The 18,455-nt window shown below is 39.4% G+C and overlaps 1 protein-coding gene across 1 annotated transcript in view; it reads right to left on the bottom strand.

The window, feature by feature from the left end:
* NLRP14 (NLR family pyrin domain containing 14) overlaps positions 1-18,455 on the bottom strand; it is a 39,028-nt gene that overhangs the window by 11,053 nt on the left and 9,520 nt on the right. The window contains 7 exon segments of the mRNA XM_059069118.1: positions 1,396-1,566; positions 3,083-3,253; positions 3,673-3,847; positions 11,184-11,362; positions 13,805-13,969; positions 17,106-17,427; positions 17,430-18,453. Of these exon segments, the coding sequence (XP_058925101.1) occupies positions 1,396-1,566; positions 3,083-3,253; positions 3,673-3,847; positions 11,184-11,362; positions 13,805-13,969; positions 17,106-17,427; positions 17,430-18,453 (2,207 nt within the window).

Genomic DNA, 18,455 nt, shown 5'->3' on the forward strand with positions numbered 1-18,455 from the left:
GCAAACATCTTGTGTGCATAGGTCACTTAGAAATTATATCTCTGTAGCTGAAATGAAGGCACTGGATTTTTAAAATCTATTTATTTAAATACACAGCATGATCTTTTATTTATTTATTTATTTGGCTGCTCTGGGTCTCAGCTGTGGCATGTGGAATCTTCCATCTTTATTGCAGCATGCAGGATCTTTAGTTGCAGCATGTGGGATCTTTAGCGGTGGCATGCATGCTCTTAGTTTCAGCATGCATGTGGGATCTAGTTCCCTGACCAGAGATTGAACCCGGCCGGGCCTCCTGCACTGGAAGCATGGAGCCCTAGCTACTGGACTACCAGGGAAGTCCCAAGGCACTGGATTTAATGATAAACTCCATTAAGTAAAATGTCTTCTAGTTGAATAATAATGAAGGAAACGAGAGAATCACATTGTAACCCATATCATATACATTTTCCCAGAGGAAGTACAGGTGCTTATTGGATCCAAGAGTTCAATCACCTTAGTGTTTACAGATGTGACAATCAACTATTAAACTCATTTGGAAATTTGGTTATCATGAGTCAGTCCAGTCAGGCCAAACACTTCTGGGTATACCACTGATCATCAGTTTATCGTTCTAGAAAAACAATGTTGGGCTTAGATCCTTAATGACTCACCCAGGCTACTAATCCCATGGGAGGCCCTAGTGGGAAAGTGAGATTTCTAAGTGACACTTCTATCTTGCTTCACTCGAGCCACAATATTTACCTAATGAAATATTAAACATCATGTAGCCATTAAAATAATCAGATAATTTATGTAAGTATTTAAATGTGTTTCTGAAATACTATCATGTGAAAAGGAAACCTCAAAGTCATGTCTACACAGTAATCACAATTACATATACACATATCATGCACATGTATGTCTTACACACTCCCAGAGCAAGGGAGAACATAAGAGGAATAAAAATGGTTGCTGTTTAAGAATGACTGGATTGTTGGATATTTTAAAAAATTTCATTCCCAGTTTCTTTCAAAGTTGACCTAATTATAAACCTGAGTGTAAGAAAGAAAAACTAGTAGAGCACAATTTCAGCTTCGTGGATGTAAGGTAGAAGACACACAGTAGGCTCCCTGGAGCACAACCAAGGAAAAAGTGAAACAGCTACCGTTCCGCCTGATGTCTCTGGTCCTCCTTACCTGAGGGAATGAGGGAAGTTGACTGTAATTACTGTAGTAATTGTTTCAGAAAAATCTGATGAATAGATTTCCCCAGCTTGTCTCAGGCAGAATGAGAGAGAGGGAATCAGCTTTGTATTCTTTTCTCTGACAAATACTCCACTCCCAGCCTTTCTTTCCGCGTCTCCCCTGCCGTCACAGTACATAAAGCTACACAAAAGTAAAGTCACAGAACACCTACTCCAGGTCTTGGAGACTGCAGCTTGGATGCCGAAAGACATCACACAGAAGCTTTACTCCATCATCTTGTAGGCAGTTTGATCCCAGATCCGGATGCGTCAGGCTTTTGTTGCATAGGAGGGAGGTTGAGAGAGATTCACTGCTGAGTGAAGTGAAATGGCAACGCCTCAGCCTACGGGAAGGACAATGTAAGGAAAGATGGAATCACTGCTCTACTGCCTAGAGATTTATATCTTTGAAGAGATTTCATGTTACAATCCTATATTTACTTGACCGCACTCCGTGTCAGATGAAATGCCCTCTTCCCCCATTGCCTCTTTGGCTGTCTCACTTGGGATCCTTAGGTTTGCGCCAAACTGGGCTACAAACTGGATTCTTGTTCTTCAGAATTTTTCTTACTATAAACAATATGTTAACGTCCTTACACTGTACATAAATATAGTATCCTACTGTGGAAGTAGCTCTATGGAGCACAGGAGCAGGCAAATGGAGTAAAATGAGAGTAATCATAATTAACTAAGGACTTTTTGTACATAAGAAAAGTGGCATTTCCAATCAGAAGGGAAAAGATACATTATGCCATAAATGATTTGGGGACAACAGATCTAACATACAGGGGAAAGTAAGTTTAAGCCTTATAACAAAATAAATTTGGAGTAATTTAAAATTTAAGTGTTAAAAATTAAGTCATAAAGATATGCAAAAGATGACATAAGTGGGTTTTTTTTTTTAAAAAAAGGTATTTCCAATTATGAAAAAACTCCTAGAAGTCATGAGGAGTCATAATTTGACTACACAAAAGTTGTAAACTTCTATATCCTAAAATGACCATAAAGAAAGTTAGAAATACAGCAACATGCTAGGTAAGTTATTTACAATATATAAAAAATAATAGTAAAAATGTATATGTGATATTAATGCCATAACATATATAACAGAAAACATCCAGGAGAAAACTGAGCCTTATGAAGAGGCAATTCCTTGAATACTAGAGGCCAAAAACATTCAAAAAGATGTTCAACATCAAATCATTTTTAGAGTTATTTTCAACTATCTAAGTAATATTGATAAAGAAGCTTGTAGACACAAAGTGAAGATATTAAAAATGTAAGCCCCTAAACTGCTGAGGGAATGTACACAATCTATCTGGAGGCAGTTTAACCATATCTGACAAAATTTAAAATTCTGACTCATCAATTCCACGCCTAGGAAGTTACGTAACAGCAACGAACAGTAGAATCACACCATGATCCAGCCACACCACGTGATGCATTTAATGGTTTTTATTTAATGGTATTGATATATATTTACCTGTTTGGCACCCAGAATATAGAGTTGGATGGGTGGACTTTAGTCCTAAATCCATCATTTTCTTGTAAGCATTATGAAAGCTGCATAGTCTTTCTAAGGCTCACATTCCTTACCTGTTCAGTGAGGCACTTAGAACTCAGGTGGCCAATGTGACACCAATAGGTACTTCTGTTCAGGTTAAACAAATTTTGCGCAGGGCCCAGCACAAAGTAAGGACAAAATAAATGGCAATTATTAATATCATCATCCTCATCATCTTCATTATCATTAAAGATTCTAGGGGAAAAGGGACATAATATATCCATAATATTTTCCCAGTTTAAATATATTTCAAAATGTGTATTATATTGGAAGTATGAAAACTAGCAGACACTCACACAAGGCTCTGTAGAGTGCACTCTGGATGTTTCAAGCCATCACTCATAAGCTTTACTCCATTATCTCCCAAGACATTGTCCGCCAAGCATAAATGTATCAGCCTTTTATTGCTGATGAGAGCCAAAGAGAGATCCTCACAACCAGCTACCATGAGCCCACAGCTTTCTAAGCCGAAGGAGAAAGACAGATGGGGAGGGATCAGTCAATTCCCAAAGTGCATCCTTCTCTTCTTCTTCACAGGGAAATTAGCTGGTACTCACAACCCCTACATCTCTACTATAGAAGCAACCTCATCAAACCTACTTAAATCATGAATTCCATTGCAGCTATGGACAGGGTATGATGAAACAAAACGTAGGAGAGGAGAGAGGATAAGCCTAGAAAAGAATGAAAATAAGATGTCCATCATAAAGAAATGTCTACAGGTGAAAGAGGAAGGGAGGTAGAAGAAGAAAAGAAAGAGATCTTGCAGGATTGATGAATGAGCCAGTTAATGTCAGGACCCAAGCAGTTTCCCCATTCAGGTCATAATTAATCTACACAAGACTGAGCAAAATGAATCTATAGAAAATAGTACAGAAAGACTCACGATAATCTCTCTAGGTTACACTTTGGATGCAATAAGGCCTCACACAACAGCTTCACTCCATCATCCAAGAGACTGTTAGTTGATGGATTCAGAGATAACAGGCTTTGGCTTCTGATGAGAGCCTTAGAGATATTTAGGCAACAAACCATAGTTAGGTCGCAGGATTGATTCCAAGCTGGAAAACAATACAGAAAAATAGAAATGACCACTCCTCAGAGAATAATTATAACCCCCATTCACCAGGCCAGAGGGTGTGGTTTCCCAGTCTTTGGGATTTGTTCTGCAAATCCAGCTTCCCTACATAGAATGAGAATGATTTAACTAAAGCACGGGGCTCTGATAGAGAGAGTTAGAGAGGGGAGGGGAGGAAGTTTGTCTCTTCCATCCCCACCTCCCCAGTTCCCCCATGAAATATGTATGAAAGCATTTAAAAATATCTTTAAATTATAATCTGGGAGAAATTTCCTTTAACTACAACTTGGAAGAAGGTGGACTGGAGGATGGCTGTATCCTTGCATTCTTTGACTTCTAAAACAGAATAGAAGTGGGCAGGAAATCAGAGGCAAAAGCTGTGACAACCACAAAACTGTCTGCCAAGAGCTCGTTTCTTCATGGAAGCCAAACTATGTTTTCTGAGGAACCCTGTCCTTCACAGTGAAAACAAGAAGTAAATCAGAAATAAAATAAAATGGTTTCTAAAAATAAAGTGAAAGAGGAAGGGAGACAGAAGAAGAAAATAAGAAGTACATGTACAGCCCCTATTTTTAGAGACGACTTGTGCTTTGACCACAGCTGGGACTAATATCAGCTGTTTGTAAGAAGAGTCAGGCAGCAGCATTCCTGGAACTTGGAATTGTTCCACTTACTCCCATTCATCAAGGACTTATCAACTTGAGTCCCTTGAGAATTGGTTCTCTACATCAAAATCAGGGTATAGAGAGGTAGGAACAGGAGAAACTCCCTCCTCAGTCCAGAATTAGACCTCAGTGGATGACCTAGAACATGGCTCAAGGCTGAAAACCTCACCTTGCTTTGGCAAGTTGTTATGGACTTGTTCCCCAAACTTGTATGTTGAAGCCCTACCTCCAGCCCAATGTGACAGTATTTAGAGACAGGGCCTCTAAGGAGGTAATTAAGGTTAATGAGGTTGTAAGAATGGACCCCTAATCCAATAGGACTGATGTCCTCATAAGGGGAGGAAGAGACACCAGGAGTGAGCACACACACAAAAAGGCCATGTGAGGATGCAATGAGAAGGTAGACATCTACAAGCCAGGGAGAGAGGCCTCACCAGAAACCAACCCTGCCAACACCTTCATCTTGACCTTCCAGCTTCCAGAACTGTGAGAAATAAACTTATAATGTTTAAGTCTGTGCTATTTTGGGTATTCTGTTATGGGAGACTGAGCAGATTAATACAAAAGTGTTATTATATCAGCAGCCAGGCACGCAATTAGGGAAACAAGGGAAATCTTATAAACTATGTTTGGATAGAGCTCTTCTAGACAGAAGAGAGACTCCAATATTATGGGACCTGTGGATAAAATATTAAAGCTTAACAGAAAGAAAACATTACACTAAGGGACAGAAAATAAGCACATGTATAAAAACCAGAAAACTAGGAAACAGAAGAAAGTGCTTAGAAAGGCTTCCTTTATATTTTAAATGTATAGGAAGATGCAGACTCTGTGAAACAAGAATACCACATCAGAAGTGGAGATCAGGGGAATTCCCTAGAGGTCAACTGGTTAGGACTCCATGCTTCCACTGCAAGGGGCACAGGTTCGATCCCTGGTTGGGGAACTAAGATCCCGCATGCCTCATGGAGCAGCCAAAAAAACCCCCAAAAAGTCAAAACAAAACAAAACAAAAAAACCAACAGAGAACTGAAATCTGAATTTGAAGCAATAAAAAGCAAAATCAATATAAATAAATATGTGAAACTCCCCAAGAAGGAAGGGGGAAAAAGATTCTAGAGGACAAAAAATAAGTAAGAGTTATATAGGAACAGAGCTACAACCAATGACTATTAGATGCTCTTTAAAAAGAGAGACATGGGCTTCCCTGGTGGCGCAGTTGTTGAGAGTCCGCCTGCCGATGCAGGGGACACGGGTTCGTGCCCCTGTCTGGGAAGATCCCACATGCCGCGGAGCGGCTGGGCCCGTGAGCAATGGCCGCTGAGCCTGCGTGTCCGGAGCCTGTGCTCCGCAACGGGACAGGCCACAACAGTGAGAGCCCAGCGTACCGGGAAAGTTAAAAAAAAAAAAAAAGAAAAAGAGAGACAGAGACAGCACGAGCAAGAGAGTGAGCCCTGACGTCATTTTAAAAAACCAATTTAAAGAAATCATTTCTGAGGGGAAAAAAGAAAGGTTTCCCTCAGATCAAAAGTAATAAAATGTAAAAGTAATTTTAAAAAATCCTGAGAACACTAGTGAGAAAGTCTGGGAAGGTGGGAGGGAGTTAAGGGGTTGAAGTGTCAGGTTATCCTTAGACGTCTCTTTAGAACACTAGAAAAAAGTAATGTAACAAAGTCAAAGTGTGAAGAACAGAGTGGAGACCTAAGACCAAGACCCAAGTCATTCATCTGTGAAGGCAATCAAAGGACATAAAGGAAGTCATAAAATGTATCATTCACACACATTGCATGAAAATGTTAGTTTAAAATTGTACCAGCCAATCATGCAATGAATCAAAATTAAGATTTTATACAGTGGGAAAGGTGAGTTTAAGAAAATAAAACCCAAAACTAGCAGTATACATTGATTAAAAATTAAGTGTACAGAATTAAGTCTAAATAATTGTATTCATGTGTTGCCATGATAAAAAGTCAGAAAAGTTTTGAAAGAGTTCAAAGGGTAAAATATTTAGCCCTTGTAATCCTAGATTAAATGAACATACTGGAAATTGTATGATCGAGGTATACTAAATGTATTGGCTTATATAAGGGTATTTTAAATGCTGTAATCCTTTTGAATTGGTCAAGATATATTTGGGGGGGGGACCCTGAAGAGTAATAACTAATAATCACCAATTAAAAACAGGCACTATAACTTGCAAATGTTCCAAAATACCTGGACACAAAACAAAAATGAAACAAAATGTAGCTCATTTGTGAATCAAGAAATAGAAGTAGTACTGAAAACATTAAAAAATGCTTCTAACTGGAGATATAAACAGTACACGCCCCAGAGTCCCTTTGTTCATAATCTATTTTGCTCTTATCCTTTCCATATTATAAGTTTGAGTTTCTCAAACTCTCTTCTTTTCTTCGTGCCAATTAATAGAATTTCAGCTATGGACCTCCTAATGCTTTATGAATGAAATATCAGCCTCAAAAAAAGAAAACGTTCCCTCTTTCCCTTGCATCTGCAAAGAAAAGCAGATGGTATTACGAGTCAGAAAATATTTTGTAAGAACATTTTTTCTGTGTTTTATTGTTTTATCATAACAAGGGAATCTTACAAGATACCTGGACCTTAGAAACTGTTGCTATGTCTTGTGAAAACAACCCTTAAGTGCTTTTAAGTCTGTAATTTTGACTGTCTTATATAAAAATGTGTCTCTCTTGCAATAATCAAATTGATATTTTGGAATTCCTGAATGTTACAAGTGTTGAAAGAATTTTGTTAAAGCAGAAAAAAAGATCATCAGTACTCTCCTCTCACATGCATTAAGGTAATAAAAAAAATATATATAATTCTTTTTCTAGAGTTTGAAGGTCCTGTCTCGTTTACATTAATATGTAACATCAATCACCAGTGACTCAGTCAAAAGGGAAGCTGAGAACTGAGGTTTGTGGCTCCATACTTATCCCTAAATATGAACCAGCGAAACGGAGGAGATACATTAACTTACTTTTGGGTCCTATTGGAGAACCAGCCCTATAATCTCTTAATATTGCTACTAAAACGAGGCCCTGGGCTGAAAATTTCCAAAGCCCCTTCAAAGTAAGCACATTATAATTTTTATCTTTTTGTTGTTCTTATTGATTTTATTGTTCTTATTATATTCAGAACAGCTGTCTGAATATATTTTTCTTTTCTAAAAATGCCTGCTGCTCAATTTTCAGGTTGCCCAAGAATTTCTTGTTGTTGCGCGTGAGATTATTTTTCTAATATGAACTAGACATTGAGATATGGCAGAATGGAGTTGTTGCTAAAGCAGTACGGTTGCAGAAGTTATGTGTTCCCCGTGTATGGGCCGAATGCACCACAGGTGCCAGAGGAATGGTGCTCACAAGAGAAAGAGCTTTTACATCAATAAGACAGGCTTCATGGGCCTGTTCTAAAGCAAGGTAAATCATTAGATAAATTAATGTGGTCTAAAATTTGAGACCTAAAACGGCTATGGGACTTCTCCCTGATTTTACTAAAAGTGAGAAATAAAAATGCACACGTTTTCTTAGATCACATAAGGCTTTGCATTTCTTTAACAATAAGTCTAAAGGATTTCGTAAATCTCTTACAGTTCCCTTGTAGGTCAAATAATCATTTCTTATGTAAATATTTATTGCTTATTTTTTTAAAACATCTTTAATGGAGTATAATTGCTTTACAATGGTGTGTTAGTTTCTGCTTTATAATTATGTTACTATTTAAAAGAATATAAATATAAATCTGGGTGTATAATTTAAATGAGTTAAATAAATAACATCTTTATAAATTAGGATCTTATAAATCTTGGAATGAGACAATATTACAAACACTATACTATCTGGGTCAAGCTTAAGATATAATACTGTTTTGCTAAATTCTTAGTTACTAACAGTGGCTATACTCTCCTTAATGTTAACTTGAATATATTTTCTAAACTTATTAATTGATTTTGGAAACTTGGAGTAATGTAATATTTTAAAAATTAGTAATTTGTGTTTATCTAAATACATCTAAAGAAATTAAACTTCAAAGAGAGAAAATAAATTACATTCTTACAACAATCTGTTACCACTTCTTCATACTATTCAAATTAAAATAGCAAAATCAACGTATTGTCTTATATCCCATATTATTTATGTTTAAAAAGTCAGGGGAAAAAAAAAGTTAGGGCTTAAACATTTAAACCAGGGGTCCCCAACCCCTGGGCCATGGACTGGTACTGGTCCCTGGCCTGTTAGGAACCGGGATGCAGAGCAGGTGAGCGGCGGGTGGGCAAGCGGGCGAAGCTTCAGCTGTATTTACAGCCACTCCCCATCGCTCGCGTTACCGCCTGAGCTCCGCCTCCTCTCAGATCAGCTGCAGCATTAGATTCTCATAGGAGCGGGAACCCTACTGTGAACTGCGCATGCGAGGGGTCTGGGTTGCAGGCTCCTTATGAGAATCTAATGTTTGATGATCTGAGGTGGAGCTGAGGTGGTGATGCTGGCACTGGGGAGCGGCTGCAAATACAGATTATCATTAGCAGAGAGGTTTGACTGCACAGAGACCATAATAAACCAATTGCTTGCAGACTCATATCAAAACCCTATTAGTGGGCTTCCCTGGTGGCGCAGTGGTTGAGAATCCGCCTGCTGATGCAGGAGACACGGGTTCGTGCCCTGGTCCGGGAAGATCCCACATGCCGCGGAGCAACTAAGCCCGTGAGCCATGGCCGCTGAGCCTGTGCGTCCGGAGCCTGTGCTCTGCAACGGGAGAGGCCACAACAGTGAGAGGCCCGCATACCGCAAAAAAAAAAAAAAAACAAAAAAAAAAAACAAACACCCTATCAGTGAGTGGCAAGTGAAAACAAGCTCAGGGCTCCCACTGATTTTGCATTCTGATTGTCTGGTGAGCTGTATAATTATTTCATTATATATTACAATGTAATAATAATAGAAATAAAGTGCACAATAAATGTCCTGCACTTGAATCATCCCGAAACCATCCCCCACCCACCGGTCCGTGGAAAAATTGTCTTCCACGAAACCAGTCCCTGGTGCCAAAAAGGCTGGGGACCCCTGGTTTAAGTGATATCTCATTTAAACCTTGTTTAGGATGATTATGAAGCTGTGGATACATACATATCAAGCTTTATTAAAGTTGATGAATGAGAGAGATTTTTGTAAGAGAGAAGAGAGGATTGGTAGTTCCGTTTTCAAGTCAAGTCTCTGCCTGCTGTATCACCTGTGCAGGCGGCAGAACTTCTAGTTTCAAAGTATATACTCTCACTTTTTCAAAGTCTGTGCATATTTATCATGACTCATTATGCTTTGAGCACTTAAGGACTGTAAACAATTGTAATAAGCTGCAAGGGCTCCTGACTCCTGGAAAAACAAACATTTCTACTGGACCATATGCTCTCTACCTGTTATAAAGTATTTTATTCTAGTTAATAATAGAACCTAGGCTGTGGATACTTGTCATTCTCAAGTACCCTCCTCTTATCTTTGGCAACTAATCAGTTTCTTCTGGCAACTATTTTAGATGCTCCCTTTCTGGAATGTTAGTCCTCTAACCCAAACCTTTGAAGATCTAAGAGGTGTTTTGCATTTATACCATTTGGCATTCTTCAGGTGTCTGTCTGGTGAAACAGCAAACAACAATTGCTCCCTCACCTTGCTTATAACCTGCAATGGCAGAACATATGCAAACTAAGACAGGATTCTGGGCATAATTAGGCACTGATAGCATGCCCAGGATTTTTCACTCTATGTGCTCAACATATTTTAAGGGCTACCCTATTATCAAGCCTACAATGTGGAAGAAGTTATCAAAAAGAAGGTCTTTTTTCAGATTTTACTTTTTTCACACATAGAATATGATTTACTTCCCACAGATACAGAACTACCTTGGCCCTTCATGCATCAGGGTTCAGTCTCATCCCCCTGAACTGAGTCTAGAGATTACAAAAACTTCTGAGGTAAAACTTACAGTAATGATTTTTTGGGTTTTCTTTCTTTGGTTGTTTTTATTTTGTCATAAGCTGATTTAAATTCCTTTCATTGGAAAATAAGAGCTTTCTTGAAACCCATCACACAATGTGGAGATGAAGTATGATCGCTAATCTTCTCAGTTTTGTAGAGGAAAAGAATCAGGACCATCAATAGTGTGTGACAGCGAGAAGGCACCCACAGCTGCACTGTTCTTCCTCAACTTTCTGTACTAGTCACTGAGTTGTAATTATAAGGTGAGGGGGATTCATGATCAAAAATTAGGTAAAACTGAGTCTGCCTCAGCACTGCCCCCAGATACCATTAGTGCATTCTTTTCTGTGAGAGTTCAAAGACAATGAATATCCTATTCCTGCATTTTAAATATGAAAAATTGATAAATTCTGGGTCCACTCCCATTTTTTCCCTAGATTTAAGAGATGGAGACACAGAGAACTATACAATGAGGGGGTCTTCGGTGGGGTGATGGGAGGAGTTAGAAGTCCTATCAGAAAGAAATATGCCAGAATCTACTAATCCCTGCTATTCCATATCAGGAAAGTAGATTTAAGCTAGCCCTAAGAACAGCAAGTCCAGGCTGTGAGAATCTATTTGGACAGACAAAAGTCTCAATTATAAACACACACACACGCACATATACAACAACTCATGACTTACCTCAGAGTCTGTAGTTTACAGTCTGGGTGTTTCAAGCCTTCACATAATGACTTTACTCCATTATCCCCAATATCACTCCCTTTTAGGTCAAGATGCATCAGATTCTGATTGTGAATCGAAGAACTAGAGATACCCTGACAATCATCAGGGAAAGAAATAAATCTCAACCTTCAGAAGAAAAATACACAGGAGGGATTACAAGATCATCTCTGCTCCTGGTTACAACATCCTTTTCTTTTCAAGCCAAACTCTTAGATACCGTCTAAATATTCCTGCCATCTCTTATCTTACACTGGATTTCTCATATTCCAGGTCAAGGTCAAAAATTCAAACTTCAGGATGTTGCCTAGAAAAAAACTGGGTTACAACTTATATGTCCATTATATTCTGACAACGGATACGCTCAACTTTTTTTCGACCTTGAAGGAAAAGAAGGTGTAACATCAGGAGAAGCAGAAGAGAAGTTTTTGAACTCTTAGTCCAAGGAATGATGACCAAATATTATTTGAGCTATTCCAAATACTGCAATTACAACATTAATTCACAACATTAATCCTGTAACCCAATATGAGTTCACAGTTAATATCAAAACTATTTGACGTATCATTAGCAAAACACTCTATTGCAAAATATTCCCTGTCATCTAGTGGGCTTTGCTAGGTATACAGGGACAGCTCAAAGCAGAATATGAAGTGAGTTAAATCTGCCAATTTTTCTGTCTATTTTCCATCTCCTAACTTAGTCACTGTGAGTTATAGCTGAGTCTTCTCTATCGCCTCTGAGGGCCCCAAATGCCCGGTGTGGTCATACTGCCACTAACTGTTCAAAAACCTCCCTCTGTGATATTACCTCCCCTCACTTTTGCAGATCACTCACCCTTCACCCTCACCCCCCATCTAGCCAAGCACATCAAGAAAATAAAGCTTTTACCCATTTAGAGTGCTAGCCACCATCATCTAGTAAAGACGCCCAATGCACTCACGAAATATAAATTGAAATTACAATCTCCTTGTTAGGGAAAAGGGACTTGAGTAAGTGAGGCTATGCTAATGTGAGAAAGACTGAGAGCTGCATTCATGGTGTCATCCCCCCAGAGACCCTTACATTATAAAAGAGGAAGACATCTAACTTCAAAGAAGGCATTAGCTATTGTTAACATTGGGGTTGGTGGCATCCAGTGAAGGGACACTGTAAGGGGGATGAATGGGGGTAAGTGAAAAGGGCTGGAACTCCTTCATCATCACGTATGTGCAACTGTCTACCACATCTATATGCAAGACCAGACCGCATCTAGTTACTTGAAATCTAAGGTCAGATCTCACTAAAAACAATAAGATTATAAGGGAAATATCTAGGGGGAAGCCTGTTCCCCCCAAAAAGAACATTAATCTTTAGTGCTAATGGAAACAAGCATCTGTCATTTGTTCCCGCATTCAGTACATATTACTGAGCACCAGTTAGGCCTTGGGCACATTGATGGTCACTGAATACAGAAAAAAATAGGATCAGTTCCAGCTCCTAGTAGAGCCAGTAGACGGGAGAGAGACATGTAAACAAGCAAATGTAAACAAAAGTGGTAGGGTATCTAGAATCAAATGAAGACATAATAAAAATTTTAAAAAGGAAATAGCAAATGTTGGCTAGAATGAGGAGCATCTGGAACTGTCATATACTGCAGGTGGGACTATAAATGGTAACACCACTTTGAAGAACTGGTTGGCAATTCCTTAAAAAGTTAAACATACATCTATGAGCTAACAATTCCATTCCTAGGCATTAGTCCAAGAGATGAAAACATATCACAAGAAAAAGGTTTGTACATGAATATCCATAGAAACCTTATTAATAATAGCCAAAAATTGGAAACAACCCAGGGGTCTATTAACGAGAGAATGACTAAGCAAGTTGTAGTATGTCATACAAGGGAATGCTAATCAGCAATTAAAAGAAACAACTGAAACACGCAATAGCATGAATAAATTTAAAAAAAATTTTGTTGAGCAAAAGAAGATGGACCCAAGAAATACATACTGTATGAATCAATCTAAACGATCTCCAAGAACAGACAAACCTAATGTACAGTGATAGAGGTTAGAAAGTGGTTGCCTTTGGGACAGGACAGGGTGAAAGGAGTGAATACAGAAAGGAGTATATGGAAACTTTATGAGGTGAGGGAATTATTCTCTACCTTGTTTTGGGTATTGGTTACATAGGTGTATGCAACTGTTAAAACTCAATGAACTGAACACTCAAGATCTGTGCACTGCACTGAATGGGAAAAAAATAGTACGCTCCAGAACTTGTCTTTGAAAATGCTTTGTCGATCTGCCTGGAATGCCTCAGCTCTGTGTTCTTCTTTATCTAGAAAATTCCTAATCAAGCCTCAAAAACTCAGGTCAACTTCCACTATGCTCTGCTCAATCTTTCCCAGAACAAGTTAGTTATGCTCCCACGTCCCCAGAGGTTTCTATAGTCGGTGTTCTTAGAGTATTTCATGCAGTAGATTTTAATTTCTGTTTACTGTTGGTTCCCCTTAATAAGTAGGAGTGGAAGGTGGGATAAAGAAAGACAGTAGAATAACTCCGTTACATTATCTCACACCAGACTTACAGTAGTTTTTGTAGTTTACAGTTTGGGTGTCTTAGTTCTTGATTAAAAGTCTTCATTGCTAACTCATCAAGGTTGCTGTGACACAAGTCCACTTCTCTCAAGTGTTCATTCGCATAAAGCACAGAACAGAGATCTTGCCACCAACGAATAATGCAACCACCAGCCCTTTGCCTAAATGGTTAGAAAAAGAAAAGACCAACCAATCTGTTTTGGCCCAGGCAACTCTCAGAACATGGTACTGGGTGAAAGTAAGTGTAGTTTGGAAATGGCCGGAGCACCTGGGGCAGCCTTGGCTTGAGCCAGTCCCTCAGGAGGTCTTCCTCTTGGCGCTCAGGGGCTTTATGTGCTCAACAGCTCCCCCATCCCCCCAACACACTCACTCGGCACACAGGGAATAACAACTAGAGGGACTTCACTTTACAGGAAGAGACTCAGGTGGGACGAGAGAGAAATCTCCATATACCTCAAGAGCCAATATCCAGAAGAAAAATAACACATGACCGCAAAGAGTAAGATTAGGAATAGTGTGTAGACATCAGGAGGCTGTGGTGTAGATTAAGAAGCACAGGCTTTGCGCTCCAGTTCTACCATTTTCTAGGTGTACTACTTTAAGTCCCATCAGGCCTCTGAGTTTTCTCCAAGTTTTCTTCAGCCATAAAATGCAAATGCCATCTCTTTTCACAGGGTTGTGAGGATCTAATAGTCAATTTCAGTGAGTACACAAAAGCACTTTGTAAATTTTAAAATGCTATATAATTTAGTTATTAGGCGTACTATCCATAAACTCATTTAAACAAATAAAGGGTAATAAGCAATAAGACAGAGGATAGCCTAGTGATTATAAACATAAGCTCTAGAATGTAAGAGTCCTGAATCCCAACTCTACCATTCACTAAACTGGGTAAACTGGGTGATTCTGGCCACATTACTAACCTATGTGAGCTTTGGCTTCTTTATCATAAAAAAATGAAGATAATAGTCTCTATTTTTTAGGATTACTGTGAACATTCAGTATCATCTATGGAAAATGCTTAGCAAATGTTTTACTTTATAAATGTTCCTAACAATTGGTAGCTGCTATGATTTATATTAAAACATAAAAGTCTACCATGCTGGCTTACATATAATAGCTACCGTAGGGGAGGAAAAAATACCTTTTTCCATCCTGCCCTCCTAGGTTCTGTGAACAGGGCCCTGTAAGTCAGACTGACAAAAGTCATTCCAGAAGAAAGTGGGGACATTTTATTAGCATGTGCATTGCAGATACATGTGGGAGATACCCAGTTACTCAGTTATGAGTAACTCAAAGGAGTGGTTAGAACTTGGGGTCTATATACCTAAATTACTAGGAGAACAGATGGGAGGTATGATGGTGATAATGTCTATCTAAGTGTAGGGACAACTGCTGTCTCCAAGAAGACAGGATTAGAGTTGCTCCGGGGAGGGGATTTATGACAGCTGATTTTAAAAGCTGAGTTCTTTTGAGAAGTTCTGCTTTTAGGCAGTAAGGGATTTCAGGAACTCAAATGCCTTCAGTTCAAAGTAATTCTTATGTAAAAGCGACATGTTTTGAAGTGGCATATGGTGATCCCCTTCACTACTCAATATTGGTTCTCCCATGCCTTGCTTAAAGTGGAAGAAATGACATTGCAGAGGGCTGGTCTCTACATCACCTGAGAGTCTTAAATTTGAGAAAACTAGGCAATAAATCATTCATTCAGACATTCAAGCTCTTACTATGTACAAATACTACGGATAAAACGGTGGACAAGACAGAGATCCTGCTCTCGTGTAGTTTAGAATTTAGTTATGCCATAGAAAAGACTGAGGTCACCTATATTGTCCCTTTAAAAACACTGGGCTCTTGGTCTCTTTTATTTTCATAACAGTGGCAACTCTAGGATTAGATAACACTACAACATAGGTGAGGGGAAGGTAGCACGAAGACTGGCGATATGGTGGCCAGAATGCCATCCTAACATCAAATACATTATGATTATTAGGCATCAAATACATTCTAATGCCCTGGGTTGAATCACATCTTCTATAAATAGAACTATGAGGCCATAATTAGAAAACTGACTGCAGGTGATTATTCACAACTCCCCAAGGACAGCAAAGGTCATAGCATCCCAGCCCACAGTTCAGAGAGAAATGAAATGCATGTTCTTATAAAAGGAATACAATTGTATGCAATGGCAGTGTTACAACCTGGGTAAAGCTGGAAAACCAAGGACTTATAATCAGATGTGTGACCTCAGTCAAGTTATGTACACTCTTGGTACCTCAGTTTTTTATAAGTAAAATGGAAATAATAGCATCTATGTAGGATTTGTTGGGAGACTAAATGAGCTAGGACTTAGAAGGCTGTCAGGTATGTGTTAAGCAAATTTAGCTATTATTTGATGTGTGCTTGAATCAATAACTGTACACTTACTTTCTGGGTGAACTTCTCTGAATCTCAGTTTTATAATCATAAAAATAAATTGAGATATGGTTTTGACCAGCATTAAACCGGATAACATGTTAAATACCCCATGTACTGTATAACTGTATTCCACATAGTAAGCCCTCAATTAATTAAATCTGGAACTGAATACCATAGTTCAATTCTACCCCCAGACTTAGATGCGTAGAGTCAGAAAAGGCAACTGGAGGAAGGAGAGAGGGTAAAATAGTATGCATAAAATGCTGAAGGTTCATTTATTCTTTCAAAATATTCCTTCAGCACCTACTATTTCTTACCCACATCTGACTCTCTCCATTTAGGTGTTAAAGGGCTGAGACCTTCCATACAAAGGCCAAACTGTGTTTAGGTAATGGGGAAGGCGAGTGAGGTCAGTAGACTATAGTGAAACAGTCCAGATAGATGACCTATGTAACCTGGGTTCAGCAAGAAATTCCTGGTCCCTATCCTTCGGGAAGGCATTGTTTTAAAAAGTTAAATATCATCCTACAGTGGATGGAAGCTAGCCCTATGGTGCCTCCCTCCTTGAGGACTGAAGCACTCATTCCACAGGTGCTGGGAGTGTTGACAGCTGACAGCTCTCAGCCAAGCCCTTCTCTTGGGGCTGCCCTCAGGCCAAGAGAGCCACATCAGGCACGTTTTTGCCCATTGACCAGTTGTGACTGGTCAATAGGGGGTTTCAGTGCCTGCCTCCTTGTCTCAAGGTGGGACAATTCTGGAAGGTTATCCTGGCTCTGGGACCTCAGTTAAACAACTCCTCCCCTCCCTCTGACAACATGTACTTCGTTCACTCCCTCACAGGGCACTTCCAGGGAACTGACCTAACACACTTACCAAGTTTCAGCTGGAAAGCTTGAGTTTAACATCTTCTTCTCAAATACCACAATTACAGTCAGTTTAATGGTCCGTAAACACTGGCAATGCTTCAGGCAGAAGGAAGACACAAGCAAATGGATTTCCTCACAAATATTAATGACAACCTTTTGGAAGTATCTCATTGCCTGGCTTATAAATACTTCATCTTGAGTCTCATACAGGTGGTAACACAACTCCAGAAAAAACAGATGTGATGGAAAATGTTCACTGTTTCCTAGTGTTTCCATCCACTGAAGTATCTCCCATTTCATCTCCAGTGACATTTTACAGTTAAAAGTTTCTCCAGTTGTTTCACTCGATCTTCCTTCAAAAGGCTGAACAAAAAGCATTTCATCTGCAGCAAATGGGGGTCTTTATAACTGCTTTCAAGTACCAGCTCCAAGTCTTCAAAAGACTAAAAGGAATTGTCCCTGGTGCCCCAACTGCCTTGCAACATATAAAACATTGCTGCAGAAAACTCCTGAATGTGCAGGTGGGTGAACACATAGCAGTTTTCATACTCTGTGTCCTTTTGAAGAATATTCATGTTCAGGAAAACTGAGACATCAGATTTCGCTAACCCATGCCTTCTGAGATTTTCCTTGTAAAACACATATGTCATAGTCCATACTCCTTTGGCAGCCATGTGGCACAGGCTTCTCAGTTGGGTTTGGCTGGGTAGATTAGGAAAGCTTCCATCTACCCGTGTCAACAAGCTAGAGATACAGCTGGTAAACAGAGATGTGGTTGTCTTGCAGGTCAGTGTGATATCACCACCCCTCTCCATTTGCTGCTCCAGACAACTACAAACGACCCAGCACACTACGGGGACTTTGCACATGCTAAAAAGCATCTCATTGTTTCTTAGGGAACTGAACACTCGCAAGGCCCACCTCTCATGTTCAAAAAATTGGTAAATATATGCCTCTCTCGCATCCTCAGACATACCCAGTAGCTGGGTATGCCGACTCTTCAACAAAGGCTTTAGTTTCTTACAAGCTGTGAGTTTTGTCGTCACCAATAAGGATGACTCAGGGAGCTTCACTTTTCTCAGCAAACGACTCATGAGGAAGGACACCGGGTGTACCTGGGTCCCGTCTGTACACAGCACACACTCAGGTTCCTCAAAGGCAAAGTTCAGTTCATCAAAACTATCAGTAATAAAAAGGAGACTACTCGGCCGGGACAGGATCCTTTCAATGGAGCCTTCTGTGCTGGGCCAGTCCTTTGATATCATTTGAGCAAAGCTTCTTCTCTCTCTCAACGGGTTAATTTCTCTTGCATTGAGATAAAAAACATAGGTAAATTTCTGCTGGTTAGAGTGGGCAT

The sequence above is a fragment of the Kogia breviceps genome, chromosome 7, assembly GCF_026419965.1.
Source record: "Kogia breviceps isolate mKogBre1 chromosome 7, mKogBre1 haplotype 1, whole genome shotgun sequence".
Lineage (NCBI taxonomy): Eukaryota > Metazoa > Chordata > Mammalia > Artiodactyla > Physeteridae > Kogia > Kogia breviceps.